Source organism: the organism of the source record quoted next, unplaced genomic scaffold, assembly GCF_019419815.1.
Source record: "Pyrus x bretschneideri cultivar Hongxiangsu unplaced genomic scaffold, Pyrus_bretschneideri_v1 Contig6, whole genome shotgun sequence".
NCBI classification, from domain to species: domain Eukaryota; kingdom Viridiplantae; phylum Streptophyta; class Magnoliopsida; order Rosales; family Rosaceae; genus Pyrus; species Pyrus x bretschneideri.
In genome coordinates this window covers 3734847-3757783 of record NW_025999798.1, presented here as the reverse complement: position 1 = coordinate 3757783, position 22937 = coordinate 3734847, and the positions used below count along the sequence as shown (strand labels likewise).

The 22937-nt window shown below is 38.7% G+C and overlaps 4 protein-coding genes across 4 annotated transcripts; 3 read left to right on the top strand and 1 right to left on the bottom strand.

The window, feature by feature from the left end:
• The first annotated feature begins 789 nt into the window (after positions 1–789).
• Positions 790–6901, top strand: LOC103949832 (glutamate--glyoxylate aminotransferase 2). The gene is made up of 14 exons (XM_048571888.1): positions 790–1111; positions 2509–2707; positions 2919–2984; positions 3110–3227; positions 3807–3888; positions 3999–4086; positions 4196–4354; positions 4711–4884; positions 4983–5114; positions 5416–5481; positions 5584–5648; positions 5966–6057; positions 6164–6320; positions 6499–6901. The coding sequence occupies exons 2-14, from the start codon at positions 2591–2593 to the stop codon at positions 6626–6628; spliced, it is 1446 nt and encodes a 481-aa protein (XP_048427845.1). The 5' UTR covers positions 790–1111; positions 2509–2590; the 3' UTR covers positions 6629–6901.
• Positions 6902–9984: 3083 nt separating this feature from the next.
• On the top strand, positions 9985–11000 carry LOC103949828 (cyclin-dependent protein kinase inhibitor SMR6-like). The gene has a single exon (XM_009360950.3). The coding sequence runs from the start codon at positions 10488–10490 to the stop codon at positions 10815–10817; it is 330 nt and encodes a 109-aa protein (XP_009359225.2). The 5' UTR covers positions 9985–10487; the 3' UTR covers positions 10818–11000.
• A 6984-nt stretch (positions 11001–17984) lies between these two features.
• LOC125471448 (F-box protein At1g70590) lies at positions 17985–19937 on the top strand. The gene is made up of 4 exons (XM_048571817.1): positions 17985–18569; positions 18733–18866; positions 19040–19222; positions 19499–19937. The coding sequence occupies exons 1-4, from the start codon at positions 18047–18049 to the stop codon at positions 19664–19666; spliced, it is 1008 nt and encodes a 335-aa protein (XP_048427774.1). The 5' UTR covers positions 17985–18046; the 3' UTR covers positions 19667–19937.
• Positions 19938–20245: 308 nt separating this feature from the next.
• On the bottom strand, positions 20246–22937 carry LOC125471447. The gene has a single exon (XM_048571816.1). It carries the CDS (start codon positions 22547–22549, stop codon positions 20639–20641), a length of 1911 nt encoding a protein of 636 aa, XP_048427773.1. The 5' UTR covers positions 22550–22937; the 3' UTR covers positions 20246–20638.

The following is a 22937-nucleotide window of genomic DNA, read 5'->3' as shown; positions in this document are numbered from 1 at the left end:
TCAAAAGCTATAGTTTATGGGCCTTTTGGGCTTCGAAAGGACTGTCATATGTTAAGTTGACTGATGTGGCATGATCGGGTTATAATACAATTACAAATAAGGTTGTTTATTCAATCAATTATGGTAAATAGATAGGCAATTCTTAATGCTTTCACCGAATCCGTCCATTTGTTTTTATACAATTCAATGACTAAACAATCTCATATTTTATTGAATTTTTTGTAAGGATGATCTTTACGAAGTGTGTTATAATATGAATTATTCTAATCATAAGTATAATCTGTAAATTAGCTACGTAGTGAATTAAGGAGGAACTCCTATTTATCCATTAAGAAACCAAGTTAATTCCTATTTTTTTAACATACTATATACATTAAGGGACTGGAGGAGTGCGTTAAGCCTCACAATTGTCTAGCAATAATATGATTCAAATTTTAGATTTTTTTTTAACAAACTTTTAGAGGAACTCTCTTTTTGTAACCGTTGGATCAAAATCTAACGGTCTATATTGTCCGAACAACAGGATCCGAAGGCATTGCCTCGGAGAGGATCCAATTCCCACTTAGCCAACTTCTGTAAAGATAAGTTACAAATATTGGATAAAAAAAATGGAGTTACAAATCAACTCAAACACTTCAAGTGGTGTTGACTGCAGCTATACAGACAGAGATGGAAAATATCAACCACTAAATTATTCTGGGTGAATAAGTCTGATGGTGAGAGCGACAATGGCATCTCAATCACATTGTGTGAAAAAGGAAGAAGAAGGCCAAAACGCTCTCGTTATCTGGCAAAGAAGGACCGAGAGAGTGTTAAAGCTGCACCACATTTATCGCAAGAGATTTATCCTCTCCCTCGGCAGAATTATACCAATAATCCGTTTAAATATTTTCAGTGGCTCTGCTGCTTCACGTCATTTACCACACACTAATGTTCGTACCTTTCTCTCTCTGATCCTTTCCCCCATACAATAATAATAAACCCTTCATTTTTTATACGTCAGAGCACACTAGTGAACTTGTGCACCCATCTCCCCTGCCAGAAGAACACTACCCACCTGGGTTTTCCCTGCAACTTCCGCAGACTTCGCCGCCAACCCAGAAGTTCGCAGGTACCTTTCTGAGTTTCTCTCTCTCTATTTTTTTTTCCTCGAGCTTTTTGGTGAATTCGGTTATTATCTCTGTGTCAATCTGCCGAAGGGGTTTACTTTTTGGTTGGTGTTTAACTTAAAGTTTTGGTTTTTGGTCAAGATATGTGATCGGTGCCTCATTGGTTCATCTGTAGTTTTACCATTTGCCAACTCCAGTCGTTTCTTTTTTGGTTTTCCGCGTTTGGGGTGTCCTGTTTCTGGTGATTCTGAACACAATATTACATCTTTTCCAAGTTTTATAGGATTCATGATTTGTGATATAATTGTTTAGGCTTTGGGTTCGATAGTTGTGGTTGCGGTTGCTCTTATTAATGCTGGTGTGGTTTTGCTTTCTCTTAATTTTAGTTTGTTAATCAGGATGATTAGTCCATTCAGTGAATTAGTTTATTATTAATGTTGTTTGTACCATACTTGATCAATCCCGAAACTACTAAGCACCGGTCAACAGCATACCGTCAAGGACCCACAAGACTTTTCCTCCAACTAGGAGGCCAATCACAACGCGACACATGTCGGTATCAGAGGCCAATCACAGCGCAACACGTGTCGATATCAGAGACCAATCACAACATGACACGTGTCAATGTCACAACAAAACTAGAAACTTTCTTCTATAAAAGGGGATCATTCTCCCACAATAATCCCTAATGTCATTTGTACTAAACTATTCACTAAAACTCACAAAAAAAGAGCTTGAATCTATGTATTTGTGTAAACCCTTCACAACTAATGAGAACTCCTCTACTCTGTGGACGTAGCCAATCTGAGTGAACCACGTACATCTTGTGTTATTTACTTCCCTGTCTATATTCATTTACATACTTATCCACACTAATAACCAGAACAACCTAGCGAAGGTTACAAACTTGACACTTTTTGTTGTACCAAAGTCCTCGCCGATTTTGTGCATCAACAAATGTGAAATTTTAATTTTTGGTTTAGTTGCCCCAGTCATAGTCACCTTACATGGTGACACTGAAAAAACTGCAGGCCATACAGAATTTAGGTGAATAAATAATGAGTTCTGCGATTTAAGTTAGCTGGTGACTGGGTAGGTATTCAAGCTGCCATCTTCACAACATATATGTTTGTTTTCGCCTTTCGTGCTATGTTTCACTCAATGAGTGTAGTCTTCCTGATAACTGATAGGAAAAAAAACCCTCACCTGTTGTGTAATAACAATCTGGTGCAATAACGGCGCGGTCCAGGGTTCGTTCTTCTTTAAAATAGTGTTCTTAACTATGGAATGGAGTTTTGACTTTTCAAGGAATTATTTGTGAAGAACCCTTTTATTTTTCCATATGATCGTTTTTGTTTTTGTTCTTGTTACTATAATAACTTACTCCGAAAATCTGCAGGTTAGGGAGTGAGTGCATAAATTGGCTGCTTTGCCTTCTCATTGCTTTGGAGTAAAACTTTTAAGAACGTAAAACTATCATCATGCCCCTTAAGGCATTGGACTATGAGTCACTGAATGAGAACGTGAAAAAGGCTCAGTATGCTGTTAGAGGTGAGCTGTATCTTCGAGCTTCTGAGCTTCAGAAGGAAGGAAAGAAGGTACAGATGCCACTTTTTTTTCTTTTTTTGTTTTTCGGCAATGCGGTTTTTCTTGGCTTTCACTCTTGTAAAATTGGCATGCGTGTCTTGTTAACTGCAATCAACTTAACATATATATGGCAACAGAACAGAGTTTAAGTGGATTAATTGTCCCAATGACAATTATATCAAATTTTCGCGCTGTCTCATTATTTCAGTTTCTTGTCTGCAGATTATTTTCACAAATGTTGGGAATCCTCACGCTCTAGGACAGAAGCCACTGACTTTCCCTCGCCAGGTCCTTCATATTCTCATATAGTTTTTTTCGTTGCTAAGCTATTACTTTTTTTAGTTTGAATTGTTTGAGTTGCTAACTTGAATTGTCTGTAAAACTTGTTCTGATCAAGTAATCTTTTGTTGCAGGTGGTTGCTCTATGCCAAGCTCCATTTCTGTTAGATGACCCTAATGTAGGGCTGCTCTTTCCTGCTGATGCAATTTCAAGAGCTAAACACTATCTTTCAATTACTTCGGGTGGTCTAGGTATCAGTTTTCCCCTACCTGCCTTTCATGTGATGTTATCATGATGAAAGAACTTGACTATATCCAATTCACTGAAGAATGATTTTTCGTGTATTAAACTCCCAAAACCTTATTACACACACTCGCACAACTGGTAAATAGTTTAACTGGTGCTGCCAATCTTAACTTTTTGAAAGACATGTTCTTTTATTTCAAAATTTAGCATATTTTATAAGATCTTCCTTTCCTTTCTCCTCAATGATCTGCCCTAGTGATAACCAGTCGATGTCATGTTCATGTTGTGATGATCAAATTTTCTCAGTATCTGACTGAATCATGTTAATTGGAACTTTTCTCTTGTATTTTGAAAGCTAGAGAAACATCTTATCTTGTCAATAGTTGGTGTAATTATTATGTTATATCTCCAATAATTTCTTCCTACCTTCTAACTTGCTATTGCCGGTTATTATAAACATGAAATTGCTTCATCCCCATTATCTGCAATAAACATAGCTGAGAAGTTGTTTCTGGGGCCGCCAAAGTTTAAGAGCGCCTTTTATTAACTTGAAACGAATATTTCCCTTCACGTTGTATATGTAGGTGCTTATAGTGATTCCCGAGGTATTCCAGGAGTTAGGAAGGAAGTGGCAGAGTTCATTGAGAAACGTGATGGGTATCCTAGGTGATGATTGCTAGATATCAATCCTTTTACTCTACTTTTTCTTCCCAGAGGCGATAAAGTTGTTAATTTGGTTCTGAAGTTGTTAATTTTTTGGTGTGCCCCAATGACAGTGACCCAGAGCTCATATATCTCACCGATGGTGCCAGCAAAGGTGTGATGCAGATCTTGAATGCTATTATCCGTGGTGAAGGGGATGGGGTAATTATCATCCTAAATGACAATAGATAACAGATTATATAAATGTTCTCCTTTTTCGGGCTTTCACCTCAATACTCTCCAAACATAATCTTATTTTGAATGCTGGTAGATTCTGGTTCCAGTCCCACAATACCCACTCTATTCGGCTACAATATCTCTGTTTGGCGGTTCTCTTGTTCCGTATTACCTAGAGGAAACAGCAAATTGGGGTCTTGATGTTAATAATCTTCGCCAGTCAGTTGCACAGGCTCGCGCGAATGGAATCACTGTTAGTATCTTTTTCTTTGGCTCGTTTATGGAAGATTGCAGGATATGTGTTTTCAAACTCAGAGTAAACTAGATGAATGGATGAATAGGAGCAACCTGCAATCTGATTTGACATTTAGCAGGCACTTTAATACGTTGGCTGATTGATTTTCAATAAGGATTTCCCAAAGTATAGAGTTGTTTCCGCATGCTTTTGGAGAAATTTCCTTTCCAATGTTCTCCTTTTGCCTCCTGGATTAATATCTAAGCCCTTTTGAATATAGGGTTAAATGTCAATTTCTTCTTATGGTTGCAATCAATGTTGGCTTTCTGTCATGCTTTTTATTACCAACTAAATATTTAGTGCAATACAATCAGGTAAGAGCGATGGTGATTATAAACCCTGGAAACCCCACTGGTCAGTGTCTTAGTGAAGCTAATTTAAGAGAAATATTGAACTTCTGTTACCATGAAAGCCTAGTCTTGCTTGGGGATGAAGTTTATCAGCAGAATGTATACCAGGACGAGCGCCCCTTTATTAGTGCTAGAAAGGTAAATACTTTTAGCCATCAGAGTTAACTGCATGTGCCTTTCCTTGTAGTTTCAGCTCCAATCGGTAAGTAATTCTTTAATTCTGATAATACTTGTAGGTGTTGATGGGTATGGGGCTACCTGTAAGCAAGGAAGTCCAGCTTGTCTCTTTCCACACCGTCTCCAAAGGATATTGGGGTGAATGTGGACAGCGGGGTGGATACTTTGAGATGACAAACATCCCTCCAAAGGTTTGTGCCTCCATTATTTTGTCTTTTGGCATCGCATAACTCGAGTTTTAAACGAAGGGGATTATAAACAAGTTTAAGATTTGATCAACTAGAAGCCTCCTAACTTTCATGTTACATGTCAGTTAATACTGGAACAAGTTAAGCTTTTATTTCATACCTTGATAAATTAGTGTTTGATGCTTGCATGTTGAATCAATCAGGCCATCTTCTCGTAGAATGGAATAAATTCAAGCATTCTTAAATTCAGTATATAAGCTCCGACGCTCATTGATGTGTTTGTTTTCATGATATCATGTTGCAGACAGTTGATGAGATATATAAGGTGGTATCAATAGCACTCAGTCCAAATGTTCCTGCACAAATATTTGTGAGTGAAAACTAAATATGTCGATGTGCTATTCTTTATAGAACTCATCTTTCTGTCCGAAACTGTTTATCTAAATTAGGAAATTACTTGGTCTATTTGCAGATGGGGATGATGGTCAACCCTCCGAAACCTGGAGACATTTCATATGAGCAGTTTATTAGGGAAAGGTATGCCCTATAAAAGTATACGTGAATGTTTCTGCTCCTATTATTAAATGGAAACTAAATGGCAAAAGCCGTTCTGCTTTTCCATGGTTCATCAAAGTCGCTGCTTAGATAGGTCTAACTTTGACTCCGCTTTTACCATCTTTTCATGTAAACGATTTGATGTACATGAAAACCTTCAAAAATGGTAACCATAGGTATTTCTTGTTTATCTGAAATTCACAATATGATATGAGATTTGGAACGTTGGTGATGAGTGGTATCAAGAGATGCCTTCCTGAAGCGACAAATAATGATGGATTTGAATTATTGATTTGCAGCAAGGGGGTCCTTGAATCTTTGAGGAGAAGAGCACATATTATGACCGATGGATTTAACAGCTGCAGAAATGTCGTTTGCAATTTCACAGAAGGTAAAAAGTTGCTTTAAATAAGTATTACAGGTCCTTACAACTCGTTCAAGTTTGCCTCATAGAAATAATGGCAGTTTATGTTAACGGTTAAGAAAATTGGTTTTAGGTGCAATGTATTCATTCCCACAAATACGCTTGCCACCAAGAGCGATAGAGGCTGCTAAACGGGCTGGAAAAGTTCCCGACGTTTTCTACTGTCTCAAGCTTTTGGAAGCCACTGGCATTTCCACCGTCCCTGGATCAGGGTTCGGACAGAAAGAAGGGTAATAACTTTTAGCAATCTTCAGTTTTAGCGTGCGACACAAATCTTAGGATGCGCATTACTGAGCCTAGTGTAATAAGTTGCACAGAAGTATTAGAGGGACACCGTAAATTCTGTTTACACTAGCTGCACTATCAAACAACAGTTTCTGATTGTTTCATTTTTACTTCTCCATGTAGGGTTTTCCACTTGAGGACAACCATCTTACCAGCTGAGGAAGACATGCCGGCCATCATGGATAGCTTCAAGAAGTTCAACGACGAGTTCATGGATCAATACGAAGGTCAGAGAGGCTATTCGAGGATGTAAAGATCCGGAAAATCAAAAGGTTTCTTATAACCTCCAGCTTATGCAAAGCTAGTATTGCAAACCTGTCTACTTTTCACATTACGCTGCATAAATTGTAAACTTCCTCCTTCTGTCCAAAATTACTTTCACCTCTTACATATTAAATATTGTATGTATTTATAATTCTGCTTTCCAGCTTCTGATGTAAAATTGCAGAGCACTAAATTCCAACTTTAAGCTATATGGGGACCAATAGTGATGGGAGACTTCATTAAAGCCTTACTATACTGCTCATTCTGGTCCATTAACTTTGTCCTACCCTTTTCTTTTAGCTTTGGAAAGAGAACTTACATGGTTTGCCACGACGATGACGTCTCAATTCAATAACATTATGTTATGTGTAAGTTTTTATTCACATGATATTTGATTATTGCACGGGATGTCACGTCGGATGAACTCGTTTCATACAAATTGCTCTTTTAGGAATGACTTGTTTGGTGCTTGAGATTGGATTGATAGAACTGGATTGAATCAAAGGATTCTAGAAATATTGAAGTAAGAAATGAGAGCAAAGGTGAAGGGTTTTTCACTTTGTGGGGAAGTAGAATGGACAAGTTATAAGGTGATGATATCCGACAATTTATGAGGATTGGATTAGATAAGTTATCGTCATAGGTAATCCAAATGAGTCTTCGTATGTTTTCTCTTCATACTTAATAGGAATTTGGCACAATGCATGTTGTTTTTAGGTTTAGTCAGCGAATTACCTTATTTCACTCATTAGCATAATTGTATCTTATTTATCACGTAACAAAACATTATTTTATCGCTAGATGAGATACATCTTCGATAACATAAGACTCACTATTTTGAGGGAAAGTCTTGCCAAGTTGTAATACCACTTTGAGAAACATGGCTTTTATACTTTTCTTGCGTGGGAGTGAGTGGTGTTTTGTGTTTGTGTGAAGAAATCAATGGGCAATGTGGCCAGACTGTTAAAAGCATGGAGGAATGGGAAGGTTCTGACATCTGCATGATCTGGTTACGCAGAACTTGATCTGTCCCTACAACCCTAATGAACAAGTCTAATGAGCATCGAATTTGGAACATGGAAAAGGTTGATTTTGGATGTCAAAGTACTTGTTTCTTCTCCTCTTTTTGCTTTTCTTCTTTTTCCTATAAACAATCATTTAGATGCTCAAACTTCTTTTCATTATCATAAAAATCTAGTGTGAGTGCGGATCGGTTAATTTGGTTTGACATTAAAAAATATAACTGAATTAACCAGTATTCAAAGGTTTAGTTTGGTTAGATTTTGACTAATACAACCATTGAAACTGAACCAAACCAAAGTATTAATAATCGGTTTGATTCAGTTTGGTTTCAAAAGTATCAAAACCGAACCAAACCAAAAGTAGATCAGTTTGGTAAAATTTTTTAAATTGTTTGACCTTTTTCCTTAGTCAAAACCAAACCAAGCCAACTAATATAGTTTGGATCGGTCGGTTTGATCGATTTGGTGCCTAGCTCTAACAAAAAAAAATGCTCTGCATGGGTAAGTAGAATGGATGGGAATCGAATCATAGATCAAAAGTGCAATGTGTTTACCCTTTAATATTATATAAATACCTCGTGTAACTCCACATTATAGTTCGATCTTGCACTTTATCAAACAAGAGAAAAAAACACGATTTTTTACTTCAGACACTAAATTTGAAAATCAATATCGCTTTGACATTTCATTCTATTTACGAGTACACCACGACGATTATTGTTTAATTTGTTTGTTTTTCTTTATATGATGCTTAATTTGATTTGATAATAGTATTGCTTTGATCCCAATCAAAGAAATATGAGAAAATAAAAGATATATAATAAAGGCACAGGAATTAAAGAAGAAAAAAGGAAGGGGAAAAGGGCACGCAGAGTGACGCAACGAAAGATCAAAATATAAATGGGAAAAAGAGCGGGCATCCGTAAAGAGAAGGGAATATTTGAGTACTGTTGCCGATCCCTAGGCCCCAAATCTTGGCGCCAAAATCCAAGTCAATCTCCCTCCTCCCTCCCCTGGCCCCGTTCTACGCCGCTCTCGGCTGCAATCCTGCCGTGGACCCCCCCACCCATGTAAGCAGGCTTGACAATTTTTTACATGACCGTTAAACTTGATACAAAAATAATGGGTTTCGGATCAACCTGTGAACGAGTCGAGACGTTATTGGGTAACTCGTTAATGTGTTGGGACATTATCGAGTCACTTGTTAATAACCGATAAGATATCGTTTGCCAGATCTAGATATTAGAATGACAATTTCTTGCATGACATGATAATCCGACACCAAACAACTTGACCCCGTTAATGAATCGGTTCGTTATTGGGTCACCCGTTAAGATAACGGGATTAACACGACACGACTCGTTAAGATAACGGGTATGATGCGAAAACGACAAATGATTGGTTTGCCAAGCTACATGTGAGTTGCGGTTTACCACGCTAAAAAACTTTTTTGGAGGGTAATTTTCACTCTTTTTAGTTTCACACACATTCATCTTGATTTCTAACCATTATATTTAATAAGTCAAGCAAAATTAACGACCAGTATTAAACAAGGGTGTGCAAGAGGCTAAAAGAATTTGTGTTCATTTCCCAACATTTTTTTAGTATAATTGTTATGCAGCTACGTAATATTCTTGATTCCCCCATGTCATAGAATGTGGGTTTATTTATGAAAATTATCATATGTCCATGATGTATCAATCCCACTATAGTGATAATATGTAAATTAGTAATTGCAAGGAATTAAAGAAGGGAATTGTTATTAGCACTTCAAAAATCTCATTCTACATTCCAAACTTTCTATAGTAGGAAAGAAAAATACACTTGTGATGAGTGTAGAATAAGATTTTTGGAGTACCAATAACACTTCCCTTAAAGAATGTCTCAAATTGAAAAATTAAGAGACGATTTGAGATTGTTTATCTAGATTCATAAACGTTTTTGCTATAAGTAATTGAATCTAAACACTTGAAAGAGTGTTTCAATAAACCAATAGTACTTTTGAATTTTTTGTATTTGTCGACTAACTTTGAGTTTCTAGAAGACAAATGTAGCAATTCTAAAAGTCAATTGTAAACAAACTTCGTAAAAACTTAAAAAGAATTGAGTTACCTTTCCTATTACACCAACTAATTTTGTGTATAACATCAACTTTTTAAGTTACATTGCGTGACGATATCAAAAACAATTTATATGAATCAAATTCACTGTTATTACGACATCTCAATCCAATAATATCATCTTATGTATAAACTTTTATATACATTAATCTCAGCAATATGACACCATCCTCGAAACATTTGTCCGTCCGCGGACCGGTTCAGCTATTTCCCCGGGCACCCCTCCCAACCCTATGCTATTATTTATTTCTCTCTCTTTATTTTATCTCTTACTTTGCTTATGTCACGAGAGTTTCCTCGGGTTCTCTTTCTCTCTCTCTCTCCCCCTGTTTCTGTGACTCCCATCGCTGAAGTCTCTCTGACTGATTGGTATAAACGGAACATTAACTCTGAAAACTCTTCCCACATTTAAAGCGCAATCTTTCCCTCTCCCTCTTCCCTCCCCCCTTTTCCCTGTCACTGATATCAGACCACCCAAATCCAAACGACCTTTCCATCTCTCTCCCTCTCGTCCCTTTCATCTTTTCCCTCTCACTTTCCCACTGGTTTCCATTTATTCCCTGCCTCCTCTGTTTTCATCGCAAAAAGGGAAGGAAAAAGAACCCATCTTTCGTTTTTCAAAAAAAGAACCCATCTTTTTTTTATTCCACCCTTTATTCCCTGCTATATATATCTCACCGATTCCGCTACAACTTCCCAGAGAGAAATGGGATTTTCCGGGAAATCTCAGCCGCTGGATCACATGGGTTTCGATTCCGACCCTAAAAAAACATGGGTCGTCGCCGGAATCCCACTACGTGCGCCGTTAAAGCCGTTGTATACAAACCCGGTAGAGCAAGATGACGGGGAAGAGTGCTCGACGACTCCCACGGCGGAAGAGTCCAGGATTCCGGCGAGTCTGACGTGTCCGCCGGCTCCCAGAAAACGAAAAGAGGCGGCTGCTTCAAAGTGCAAATTTAATGGTGTTAGGGAGTTCTTCACTCCTCCAGATTTAGAAACCGTGTTTATACGACGCCATGTTGAGAGGGCCAATTGACTTTTGAAAGTTTCGGTTTTTAGATGCACTTTTGGCTCCAATTTCTTTGCTTTTTTTTAGTTTTTGTTGCTTTTTTAGTCTGAATTGATAATCTTTAGGATCTTCGTATTGGGAAGGTAGCTAGGAGATGATTATGTAAAGGGTAATTACTATAAATAAATAAAATTCCAGATCTTAGCTTAATTGCTTCATGAATTTTTGCTCTGTTTCTGCTCACTGCTCAGTGAGATTGCTGACATTTCTTGCCTCTTGCTCCTTTTCTGGTTTTTGGTTTTTTGAACACGGCGAGGTTTTAAATTACTCTAATCTGTTCGAATCAAACTCGGTTCAAAAGGAAGGACACAGTGCTTATCAACCGACCTAACTCACGTGGAAATGGTTTTTTCTGGTTCCTAGTCCAAATGCGATCGCTTTTCTTCAAGAGTTCTTGTTCATGATCATGCTTAGGCATGGAGACTAACAAACTCCAAGTCAAATCTTGGTAAGCATCCAAAAAAGTTGTCAAACTGTGAGTCTATAGGGTAAGAAGTCCCCTTCAATGGGTTACAAGATAAGGTGAGACTGTTCCTCAGTAGGACCATAGCATTCAGACTAGGACCGATCTTGAGAATTTAGAGACATAGGAGAGCCTTTGAAGTGGGGTCTTAAAATTCAGTCATCTTCGGTTTTTTGTATATTGATTTGTATAAAAAAAAAATCGCCAATTACGTAAAAATTTTTTCATATCAAATATCATTAAAAATTAAAAGAAAATAAATATACAAACATTATTTAAACATTACACGATTCACGTTTTTAGACACAAATGTATTAAATATTTGCAGTCAAGAGTTTAAGGTTGAGAGTGAAGAACAATAGTCAAGAGAGTAAATAACAATAAAACTTGATTGACGAGTATAATAAATTCAACGCAAATTGTTTATCTTGTGTTTTTTTTTTCCTTCTAAAATCAACATCACACTAATGAATTAAATATTAAAATAATCTATTGAATAAAAAGTTATTGAAAAGAAAAATATAAAATTCAAAGTTTTGATTACCTTAAAGTACAATCTTTAAGGCCATATGATAGTTGGTTTAAACGTTCATTAGAAATGGAGAGAATGAGAAGTTAGTTTAAACATTCGATAGAAATAGAGAGAATGAGAAGTTGAAAGAAAAAAAATTGCAGAGACTTGAGTTTTATAACTTTATATGCATTTGGACAGATGGATTGAGAGTAAATTTGAAAAACAAGAAAAATCTAGTGACTAAAAAACAGCTTCGTGTTTCAAACTCAACACCCCAAAGAAAAATGAAGCTAACATTTCCACTGCACTAACAAATGAATTATGATATTTCTTACTTTTTTTTTTTTTTGTATTTATATGTTAATTACAGGATATAAAATTTTTTTGAGGGCCCTTCCGAAGTGGGGGCCCTAGGCGGGCGCCTACTTGGGCTACCTTCAAGGCGGGCCTGATTGAGACTTAGTAGATGCGACACAAAGATGAGATGATAGCGTCTTAAACTTATCACGAGTTATTATGTGTTTTTACTCACAAACTAGCCATCATCTTAACGTATTTATCTCATGTTGACATACTAGTGTTCTAAAATTATCATGCATTTCCATATTGTTTTAACTTTGTTACATAGCATTATATAATAGGAAAACTAACAAAAAGTCCAAAAAAACTTCCCTTTTAATGAAAAGTCATTTTTAAAGGTATAGTAAATAGTATCAGGGAAATGTATAAATGTGGTTTTTCGTTAAAAATGAACAGTACCAGAAGTGTTTTGTTAAACCTCCTTTATATAATTGGTATGTAACATCGTTATCTTAGTGTCCTGACCGGCCGAGGAAGCCCCACAGGCCACAGAACCCTTGAGCCATGGACCCAGGTGGCTGAGAAAGCTGTGCAGTTCTGCCATCATCATCCTGTTAAGACTTAAAGAGTCTGGTGATAGAGTCCCATACGCCATGAGCGACGACCTCCCACTCACCCACCTTGGACTAATATTCAGCTGTTGTGAATTGTGATAGATTGATACATGGTCATAGAGTCATAGCTCACGTCATGCCCTAATTGAAAAGGACAGATCACAAGTGGGGTGGGAGGGAAGGATTAGAATCCTATGTGAGTTTGAATGGCCCTTATTTTGCACTTCCAAGCTTTTAAGTTTTTGCACACCAATAATTGAGGATCCCACTTATCTCTGAAAATTGTAGTTTAATTTGATTAAAGTTTCCATTTTGCAATAGAATATGGAATGCTCATGGAAGGGGCTTGAAACCCAATTGGTTTTATGCTGATGGCAGGGTTTGTATATTATTTATAAAGGTGGTGTTATTACCACACTTATTTTATTTCTCACATGCTTTTTTCATTTTTTGATCGTCGAATCGGATAAATTAGAGAAAATCAACGGACATAAATTAATAAGGATGCGTGAATAGTGCTACCCTATAAGCCATATGACTCTGAACAATAATTCTTACAGTCATGATGTGTTGAGAAAATTTACTTTTGTTCAATTGTTTTTGGGTGGTGCTATCTACACACCCATATTTACCTCTCGCACATCTCTGTAATTTATGACCGTTAAATCGAATGAATTGAAGAAGATCAATGAACAAAAATTAACAAGAGTTTATGAGAGGTAAAAAGAGATGTGTGAATAGCATTACCCTACATTTTTAAAGGCACGGTGTGTTGAGAAAATTTACTTTTGTTCAATTTTTCTTTGTGGTGCTATCCACATACCCATTTTTGACCTCTCACACCCCTCTCAATTTATGGTTGTTGGATCTAATAAATTGAAGAAGATCAATAGACAAAAAATTAACAGAGGTGTATGAAAGGTAAAAAAATGTGTGGTTAGCACTACCTTTTCTTTATCTTTGAAATGGTTTATTAATATGTAAATTGTTGCCAGGTGTATAATCATTTAAAGCTTGGAGTTTAAGGAGAATGATTCTCTCTCATCTTAATCTCCCTCCCATTCTCTCCCCTCATATTTAAGCAGTTACGATTAAGACACATCTACATCTTGTATTGATTTTTTGATAGAGAGAGAAAGACAAAAATGAAAGCGTGAGAGGATAAGAGGAGAATAGGAAATGAGAGAATCCTAAGTTTCTAGTTCTTACTTGTTACTCACTTTAATTTTAGGTTTCAAGTACCGAAAGCTCTAAAGGACCATTCGATACTTTAAATACTCAACCTATCGATAAACAAAAGTAAACTCTATCAACGTTTACAAAAACTAAGTAGCAATAAGTTTTTCTTTAAACATCTTGTCTTCAAAAGAAGATTTACATAATATGAATTCATCGTCAACATAACTTTTTTGTTCAATAATACAATGTAACATATAACTTTTTCTTCTCAGAATGTTACTTTATCCAATCAAGAAACCACAATAATAATAAACTCATTTAATATAACTTGTTCTCGTCTTCATAAGTCTTGCATAGAGAATCTATAAATGTATGCTAAAACAATAAGTGAAGGGGAGCTTTTATGGTTCTGTTAGTCGACCTAATAATGCAAGATTTCAGAGCAGCTATCGTACAACGTTTGGTAGAGAAAGCAAATGGTTTTTTGCGAGAAATTTTTAGTGTGCTCAGAATACCAATTGTTACACCACATGTCGTTATATAAGTGGTGGGACACTTGAAAAATAAGATTTTTCATCACTTGTATAATACCATGTGATGTATCTAGTAGCGGATCCAGAATTTGAACCTTGGGGGTCCCAGTGTTAAATATAAGTTTCTTTAGATAGAAACAAAACGCGAAGCATGCAAAAAAAAAAAAAATTCAGTTTATTTACTTGGTGGGCTTGTTATGCACATGTCGACATACGCTGAAGCAATCTAATGAGTGATATATAGAGAACTTGTCGAATGCTATCAACGCAACATGTCGAGATATACATTACATCAAATATTTAGTAAGTACAAAAGGGACTGTACCAAACATTCGGAGGGTCCTCAGAAGACCTTCACATGTGTATTTTTCAGACTCAGATGGTCCTAGGACAACCTTGGTCCTTACTTCCATTTGCACTTAGGTGTACCACCTATGTTCTAAGCACATTGCAAAATCTCTTGTATTTAGCAAGGATTTTTGGCATGCTATGGCTATTTTTATTTGTAAATTTTATTATTATTAGAAAGGTAAAGAGAGTTCGAAACTATTACAATAGTTTATGAAAGGAGGGAGTTTCGAAGCCGAAAAACATGTGTAAAAACTCAACAACATATCAACTAGGATATTGGATATTTGCTAAGGTTCATATTTCATATTGGATTACATTGCATATTATTTTGCTAAACCACATTAGAAAACGACAAGGGAAGAAAGAACTTTTAAACCGTGATTATGCTAGAATATGTCATATCACCACCAAATACGGATTTGGATGTAGTCTTTGTACCACTACTTAAACCACAAAGTGATTAAGAATTGTTAATACACTCAACTAATCACGATTTCAAAGAATACAAAATCCCAGTCAACTAACCACTCCAGTTGCATATCAAAGTTTTACCCGTCGTCCTCACCAAGTTTTGACTTATAGACAAATTATTTAACAATTAAAAGTTTCGTAGACAAGCGGTGAAACTAACATGCAATCCGAATACGAAGGCGACGCTATCTTAAATTTATATCAAGCCATCTGTCATGTGTTTTAATTTACTTACGTAATGACAATTGAATACTATAACTAAAGAGAAATTCTTTCATATACTTAATCAAGATTCAATCTTAGACTCTTAATGACATTACTATTCAACAAATGTTGGCACTTCAAAAAGTGCATTGTACACCTAATAACAATTGACACGTGATGAAATAAGAACAGGAAAAAAAAATATCTCGTAATTAAAGTACCACTGCATTAACGTTTTAACAATTCCATAGTTTCTTGTAAATTCTTCTCTATATATACAGCTGTTATGTCCTTGTGGCCTTCACTCCATAAACAATGAACTGGAAAGATCGAAATCTTGTTTTATTTTCTTGTGGGGGCAACATGTGTATAGTGCAAGCAATCTTTTTCCTCGAAATTTACAACTAGTTTTGTGACGAGTGAAGTCCGATTAACATGCGACGTTTTAACATTTACATAAAGAGTAAAGCTATATAAATTAAAATTTCAAATCATATTGTAATAAAAAATAAGCACGTTAATTAATATTTAAATAATAATTAAATCATTAATAACCATGTTATATAGTTGAGAAATGCTAAAGAAATTCTGTTAAAGTGGGACTCTACATGAACTTTCAGTCATCTCATAGTTTAATATCAATTCTCGTGCTAACATTATGATACATTGTGCCAAAAACATAAAATGTCAGAAAATTTATAAAGGATCTCACTTTTGAAGAAATATTCTTATCATTTCTTTATGTAGTCTACAATATAGGATTTAATTATAGTCTCCGTAACATTATCAATCTTTTACGTATAGAAAGAGAACTTATCAGTCATTGGGCGGCATGTGGATGTGGGGCTCCATTTTGCTGACGGTTTTGGGGGTGGGGTGTGGATTTTACAGGTTGAAATTTCATGCTTCAAAAAGTTAGCAACGACTTGGTAGTGGGGTTTTTTGGGAGCCACCACCGTACAAAACAAGCAATGGTCGTGACAGTTCCTCCACCGCCAAGTTTGACTCTACTCCCCCATGTAGTCTTTGATCCTAGTTTGAATATTATGAGTCAATAAATGTTATTATGTTGGAGCTCACGTGTAATGTTTGAGACAAATATTTTAACCATGTTCTTAAGGTCAAATTCAACATTGGGTTAAATGCTATTTTTTAGGTTTTATTCCTCGTTTATACACAACTCAACCCATGCTAAATGTGTGGGCTAAAAGCTAAAAGTTAAATAAAAGCCGAATTCCCCTCAGGATTTAGCCTAGAAAATGGTACGGGCACCACCAGCAGGACTCCATCCACATGGGCATGTTTCCCAGGATTTATTGAATCCAACGGCTAAAATAATTAAAAATATTATTTAACTCAAAATTCATCTAAATTTAATGATTTTTTAATATTTATCGGAATTTAAATAATTTTAGGTTAAAATGTTCATAAAATTAAATTATGATAGTGTACATATTTTTTTTTAAATTACTTTAAAAGAAAAAATAAGCCTAAATTTATTCTTTAATAATGTCAGGCTAAAAAATTTAGGCCAGAATGATTGGAGGAGAAAAATTGTTTCTGGGCTAAAAATTTTAGATTTTAGCCCAAGGATTGGAGATGGTCTAAAGGAAATTAAAGCGGCTGATTGTAGGTTTTAGCACCAATATTAGGATTTAGTAATACTTTTTTTCTTTCTTGTAACTAATTGAATACAAATTTGTTTTTATGAATAAGAAGTTCAATACTTAATTATGGTTGATCTATTTTGTAATTTATAACTTAAATTTTTCTTAGTAACTTTGTCACATCCCGACTTAGGCTCCACCACATTCCGGGCTCGACTCCACCATAGCATGATGTTTTCCGCTTTGGGCCTTGGCCACACCCTCACGGTTTTGTTTTTGGGAACTCACACGATAACTTCCAAGGGGGTCATCCATTATGGGATTGCTTTCGCGCGAACTCGCTTAACTTTAGAGTTCCGATGAACTCCGAAACCAGTGAGCTTCCAAAAGGCCTCGTGCTATATAGAGGTGGGCATATACATATAAGGCATAGAGGATCCTCTCCCCTGATCGATGTGAGATCTAACAAACTTTGTCTAAAAAAAGTGAATGGTGTTAGCGAGAAGTTTAAAGCTTATTCAAACGGGAAGATTGTGCATTGGTAATTCTCATTTCGAACGAATACATTAATCGTGTCGTTAAACTGTCGAATTAGTGGAGAGAACCACAATGGGAAGGGGAAAAAAACCCAAATTGTTATTCTTCTTTTAAACTTGTTCAATCAAAGAAAATTTTGGGCCAATGATGTTCACAATTATAGAAGAATTTCCAAGTTCAGTTTCCCTTCCTCCAAAGGCTCCAATGATACCCAAAAAAAAAAACCCTAATTGAAAAAATAAGGATTGGGCTGGGGACTAAGTGGGCCAACGGGCCTGTATGAGCAAAAGCCCAAACCCAAATAGTCATCAACAATCATCAGGGTGCACTGCGGATTGGCCCCATATTTAATCATATGAACAGAACTGTCGGTCGGTCCGCGAGAGTGTGACTGTGAGTCTGCAAATCTTCTGGTAAACGGAGATGAAGCAGACGACGTGGCCTGGTCGATCGGACGGCTCCCGCTTCAAGGCGCTCCCGCTATGGAGCGCCAAGGGTGGAAATCACAGCGATCTTCACCGGACAAAGCACGGCAATCGAACCGCCGCTAGTAGATCATCATCAACGGACCGTCGGGATTACTCGACGCTGCCGGTAGAACTGGTGACGAAAATCGGGCTGACGCTCAGCCACCCGAGCCTGAGCGCGGCGTCGTTAGCGTGCAAGGCGTGGTGCGAGGCGCTGCAGCAGCTGAGGCAGGCGATGATGTACATGCGGTGGGGGAAGCGGTTCAAGCACGGCCGCGGAGGAGTCAGCCGGAATACGGACAAGGCGCTCGACGCGTTTCTGATGGGTGCGGCTTGTGGTTCCCCCATGGCTATGGTGGACGCCGGGCTCATATACTGGGAGAGGGGCCTCAAGGAGAAGGCCGTCGCTTTGTATCAGAAAGCTGCGGAATTGGGCGACCCTGCTGGGCAGTGCAATTTGGGGATTTCGTATTTGCAAGGTATTAATTTTACTAATTATCTACTTTTTTAGTATTGAAATTATGAAAATTTGTGATAGAATTTAATTTTTTGTGGGATTGGAATTTACTCGTACGGTCTATCTGGGTGCAATTGTACTGCTTTCAATCAGTGCTGCATTAATTGTGCTTATGAAAAATGCAGCTGAACCTCCAAATCCAAAGGAAGCTGTAAAATGGTTATATTGTGCGTCTTACGACGGCCATACCCGAGCTCAGTACCAACTGGCACTTTGTCTGCATCAAGGCCGCGGGGTGAATCGTAACATACAAGAGGCGGTATGCCATCATATCCTAACCAAATGCAGTTCCAATTTAATTTCTAGCTATTAAGTTGCAGCCATTTGTGTATGATGATAGCATTAGGCACTGTGTGCTTCGCTTTCTGCCCGATGTACTTCCTTATTCAGAATCAGAACTGTCATTTGATAAGCTTTCTTTTGTTCGTACAGGCTAGATGGTATTTGAAAGCTGCAGAAGGTGGTTATTTGCGTGCCATGTATAATGTATCTCTGTGTTACAAATTTGGGGAAGGATTGGTTCGCAGTTATAGCCAAGCGAGAAAGTGGATGAAGCAGGCAGCTGATTGCGGTCACAGTAAAGCTCAATATGAGTATGGGGTCGCTCTTTTTTCTGTAAGTTTCATGTGTTGCATTCATAAAATTATTGTTTTAGCTGGATCCATTGATTTGATTGTATGGCCAAACACCCTAGCAGCTTTCATCTTTTTCGTCATACAACAACAAAGCCTTATCCCACTAAGTGGGGTCGGCTGTATGAATCATAGAACGCTATTGCGTTCAGTTTTGCTCCAAAGTCTTCCATTAGCTCCAAGTATTATGTGTAACTATTTAATTTGTTATGGTATGTGGGAGTCTGACTGATTGAAGCTTTGATGCTAATATCTGCAGAAACAAGAAAAGATGAAGGCTGTAGTGTACTTGGAACTTGCTACCCGAGCTGGGGAAAGTGCCGCGGCTCATGTCAAGAATGTAATTCTTCAACAGCTTTCAGCAACTTCGCGTGATCATGTAATGTGTATTGTCGACAATTGGCGTGCTTCGTCCTCAACTTCTTGACGGTTTGTAAATACCCCTTTGGTTCCTGCGACCATTCGAGGTTGCGTAGTCATCCTCTTCTGATGAGTGATGGTAGTTTCTTTCTTGTATTGGATATGGACAGTTTTGTTATCAACAATGGTTCGTGCATGCACTCTTCTATAAGTGTGGCCTGATTGATGTACAAGTAATACTGTAGCTGAAATACCAGTTCTACTTTAGCATTTGCTTGTATCTGTAAAGGGATTGTTGATGGCCAACCATGTTGTATGAAGTGAATTTACAATATCAATCTCACGGTTCCAGGACATGTTGAGGTTGATCAGGATTCGCCTTGCAGAAGGAGCGGGGGAGCAAGCGACAGGTGAATTGGCCCTCAGGTATATTTAGTCCACTGCTAACCCGTATCAAACAAGTAAACCATTATTTGATGTCTTTACTGTGACCAAGGCATGTTTTGGAAACTCAGCTAGTTGAGATTTTTGTTTGTATGAGAAAACTTGTATAATTGCTTGCCATGGTGGGCGGATAGCATCCAGGTGTTAGTGTTCTCAGTTTCGAACTTTCCCGTGCAAGTTTATTTTAGTTTCCATGAACAAATTGTAAACAATGTATAGTTGTTCTTTGATTATGATGCTAGTTTGTTACAGGGACGACAGGCCATGAGGCCGATAATGAGTGCACAAGAGAGCCTCTACAGCTGGAGTTGGTCCGACCTCTGCTGATTCACTAATTTTGGAATCCTACTCACCAAACAATTTAACTGTTCACGAGAGACTTTGGCATGATTATTTGGCTCGGACAACTCATGCTCAGGGCCACTCTCATGCCTACCCCTACCGTGGTCAACATGGAGTCGGGCGCGACCAAATCGCCCGTGCAGGTCGAAACTCAAAAGATTAAAACGAAATGTAACTGTCTGCACTTTTATCTTATTAATCAACTATCTTTCGACGATCCCTGTTTCCTTCCATTAAAAAACGTTTCGATCTTCTACCTTGGAGAATTTGTATTCATGGCACAGATGTCAAATGTCATCCTTTGCGAATGAACTCCGGTGTGGTACAGATTGAGGTGATATATCGCCTTGGACACCAACTCTCTCAACTCGGGATGATGGGGGAGTGCACTGCGATCAGCCCCTTCAAGGACTGTCAATACCCTAGTCGGTTCCAAAGAGTAGGTATTCCCAGAGTGCAATGCAAGGTAGCAAAGAAGAATCAATCCGTGGCACTGCGAGTGTTCGTTTCCTCTTAGCAGTTTCATCAGAGGCGGGATAGCGTTGGACTCGATTATCTTCTTCGAATGCTCCATACAGAGAAAATTATCCGGACAAGCAAACTTCCCCAGTGCAATTGCTGCTTCAGTTCCCATTTCAAGATCTTTGTGGCCAAGTTGAGTCACTAGCGGATCAATGACCCGCGTCTCTCTAGCAGGGAACGCCCTGGCAAGCGAGCCAATCGATTTTACAGCAGGAATTTGCAGTATCGGGCTGTCCACCTCTTTGATCAGTCTCAAGAGCTGATCCACAACCGCCTTGGCAGCCGGAGAATTGGTCTTAAACGCGGCTCGTCTGAGGTCAGCATTGGATTCAGCCGCAGCCGTAATCTCCATTATAGTCATCAAACAGTTGAATTGCAACTCACCCTGTTCCTTCTCCACCAACTTAGCCAAACAAAGCAAACCTTTGGTCTCCGTTATCCTCCTACTATTCAAAACACTGCCCCTGGCAAGCATCCACAACGCCGCGCCGCAACTAATTTTCAGCTGAAGCTTTACATGAGGTTTCTCATTCTCCCTCTCCTTCCTGTAATGCCCGCCTCGGCTACTACCCTCCGAATAATAAGAATACGAAGAACTTGAATACGTATTCGAATAAGGTCTATGAATACTGTCACTGCTACTGCTACTGCTACTGCCTCTCGATTGCGGTTTTGCTGATGTGCTCTTCTCCATTTCCTTATTAATCTGAATCAGAGAATGAATGCTTTGCTTACCCAGTTGATCATTATTATGATCCTCCCCAAACGTCTCGAACGACAGTAGCGTCACCAGCGGCCTGATCACATTCTCCCTGGCGAAATCCTCCTGGGCAATGCTGTCATGCTCCGCCATCCGCGCCACCAGGGTCGCCACACGGCTCTGAACCCTCATCGGCGAGTCGCCCAGAACCTGCACAATAATCGGCACCCCAACCTCATTCACAATAGTCCTCACCTTCTCCTGATCGCCCGCCAGATTATAGAGCGCCGTCGCCGCCGCAATTTGGGCATCCGGCGACGAGCCCTCTTTCAACAATTTCAGTAGCGGCGAGACTCCGCCTTCGTCCACAATAATCTTCTTGTTCCGGTCGTTGTCCTGCGCCAGCGAGGCGAGCTCATTGGCGGCCTCGATACGATACGGCAGCTGACCCATTTGGACGGTGGCGATGAATGACCAGACCCACGAGAGAATCGGGTCGTTGCTGGCAATCGGGGCGAGGGAGAGTTCAATTCCGTTATTGCCAGTGGTGTCCGGGTCGAATAAGCTGAGCAGCCACTTCATGTCGCCGACGGAGGACTCGAGGAAGTTGAAGAGCTTCCGGAAGTCCGTGGCGCTCGTGATGGTTACGACACGTCGTAGGAAGCTCTGGCGCTTGCACTTACGGACCAGGGTCAGGGCCCGCTCCAGATTCTTCGACACCTCGGCGACGATGCGCCGAATCGGGCGCTCGTACAGAACCGAGGCTGCCGTGGCCAACCGGACCACGGTTCGGAGCTTCTGCGACAGACGATCCACCTGCTTCCCCACCTCGGAGCACTCCAGCTTGAACGACTCCGCCTCGTTGACGGCGGTCCGGACCCGCTCCGCCAGCAGAATCGGGTACGACAGTTCGTCCTCTATTCGCCTCTCCTCCGAAGCCATCGCCCACAGGAATTTCTACTGTGTGTTTTGTTTTGCAGAGGGCGAGTCAATGGAGTCGATGGCGAGTCAGCGGCCGAGTTAAAAATGCGGGGGAAGAACAAGGGAAGGGTATTTTGTCAGTTTAATACTCGTCGATATGTTTGCGTGGGTGTCAGGTGACTGCTGTGTACTGTTGAAATTCCGCTTTTGTTCTTGCTGGTGGGGAATCTAAAAATTAAATTCACTCCCAGGAAGGGCGCGTGGATTGAAAATTAAGAGAAATTATAGTGTGGTACAGTAATACCACGTCACTTATGGTAGTCCCACTTCAAATCTGACATGTGTTCCTATTTTGTACGGTTGGAAATAAACTGGCTTTACCTTTTTAATTTAAATAATTAGAAATTGT

Bases quoted from the DNA above. Each gene is read 5' to 3' on its own strand.
- LOC125471448 (XM_048571817.1), top strand. From the start codon at position 18,047: ATGAAGCAGACGACGTGGCCTGGTCGATCGGACGGCTCCCGCTTCAAG. The intron at 18,570-18,732 runs GTATTAATTTTA...TGAAAAATGCAG, and splicing joins GGGGATTTCGTATTTGCAAG to CTGAACCTCCAAATCCAAAG. The intron at 19,223-19,498 runs GTAAGTTTCATG...TAATATCTGCAG, and splicing joins ATGGGGTCGCTCTTTTTTCT to AAACAAGAAAAGATGAAGGC.
- LOC103949832 (XM_048571888.1), top strand. From the start codon at position 2,591: ATGCCCCTTAAGGCATTGGACTATGAGTCACTGAATGAGAACGTGAAA. The intron at 2,985-3,109 runs GTCCTTCATATT...CTTTTGTTGCAG, and splicing joins CACTGACTTTCCCTCGCCAG to GTGGTTGCTCTATGCCAAGC. The intron at 5,649-5,965 runs GTATGCCCTATA...ATTGATTTGCAG, and splicing joins GAGCAGTTTATTAGGGAAAG to CAAGGGGGTCCTTGAATCTT.
- LOC125471447 (XM_048571816.1), bottom strand. From the start codon at position 22,549: ATGGCTTCGGAGGAGAGGCGAATAGAGGACGAACTGTCGTACCCGATT.
- LOC103949828 (XM_009360950.3), top strand. From the start codon at position 10,488: ATGGGATTTTCCGGGAAATCTCAGCCGCTGGATCACATGGGTTTCGAT.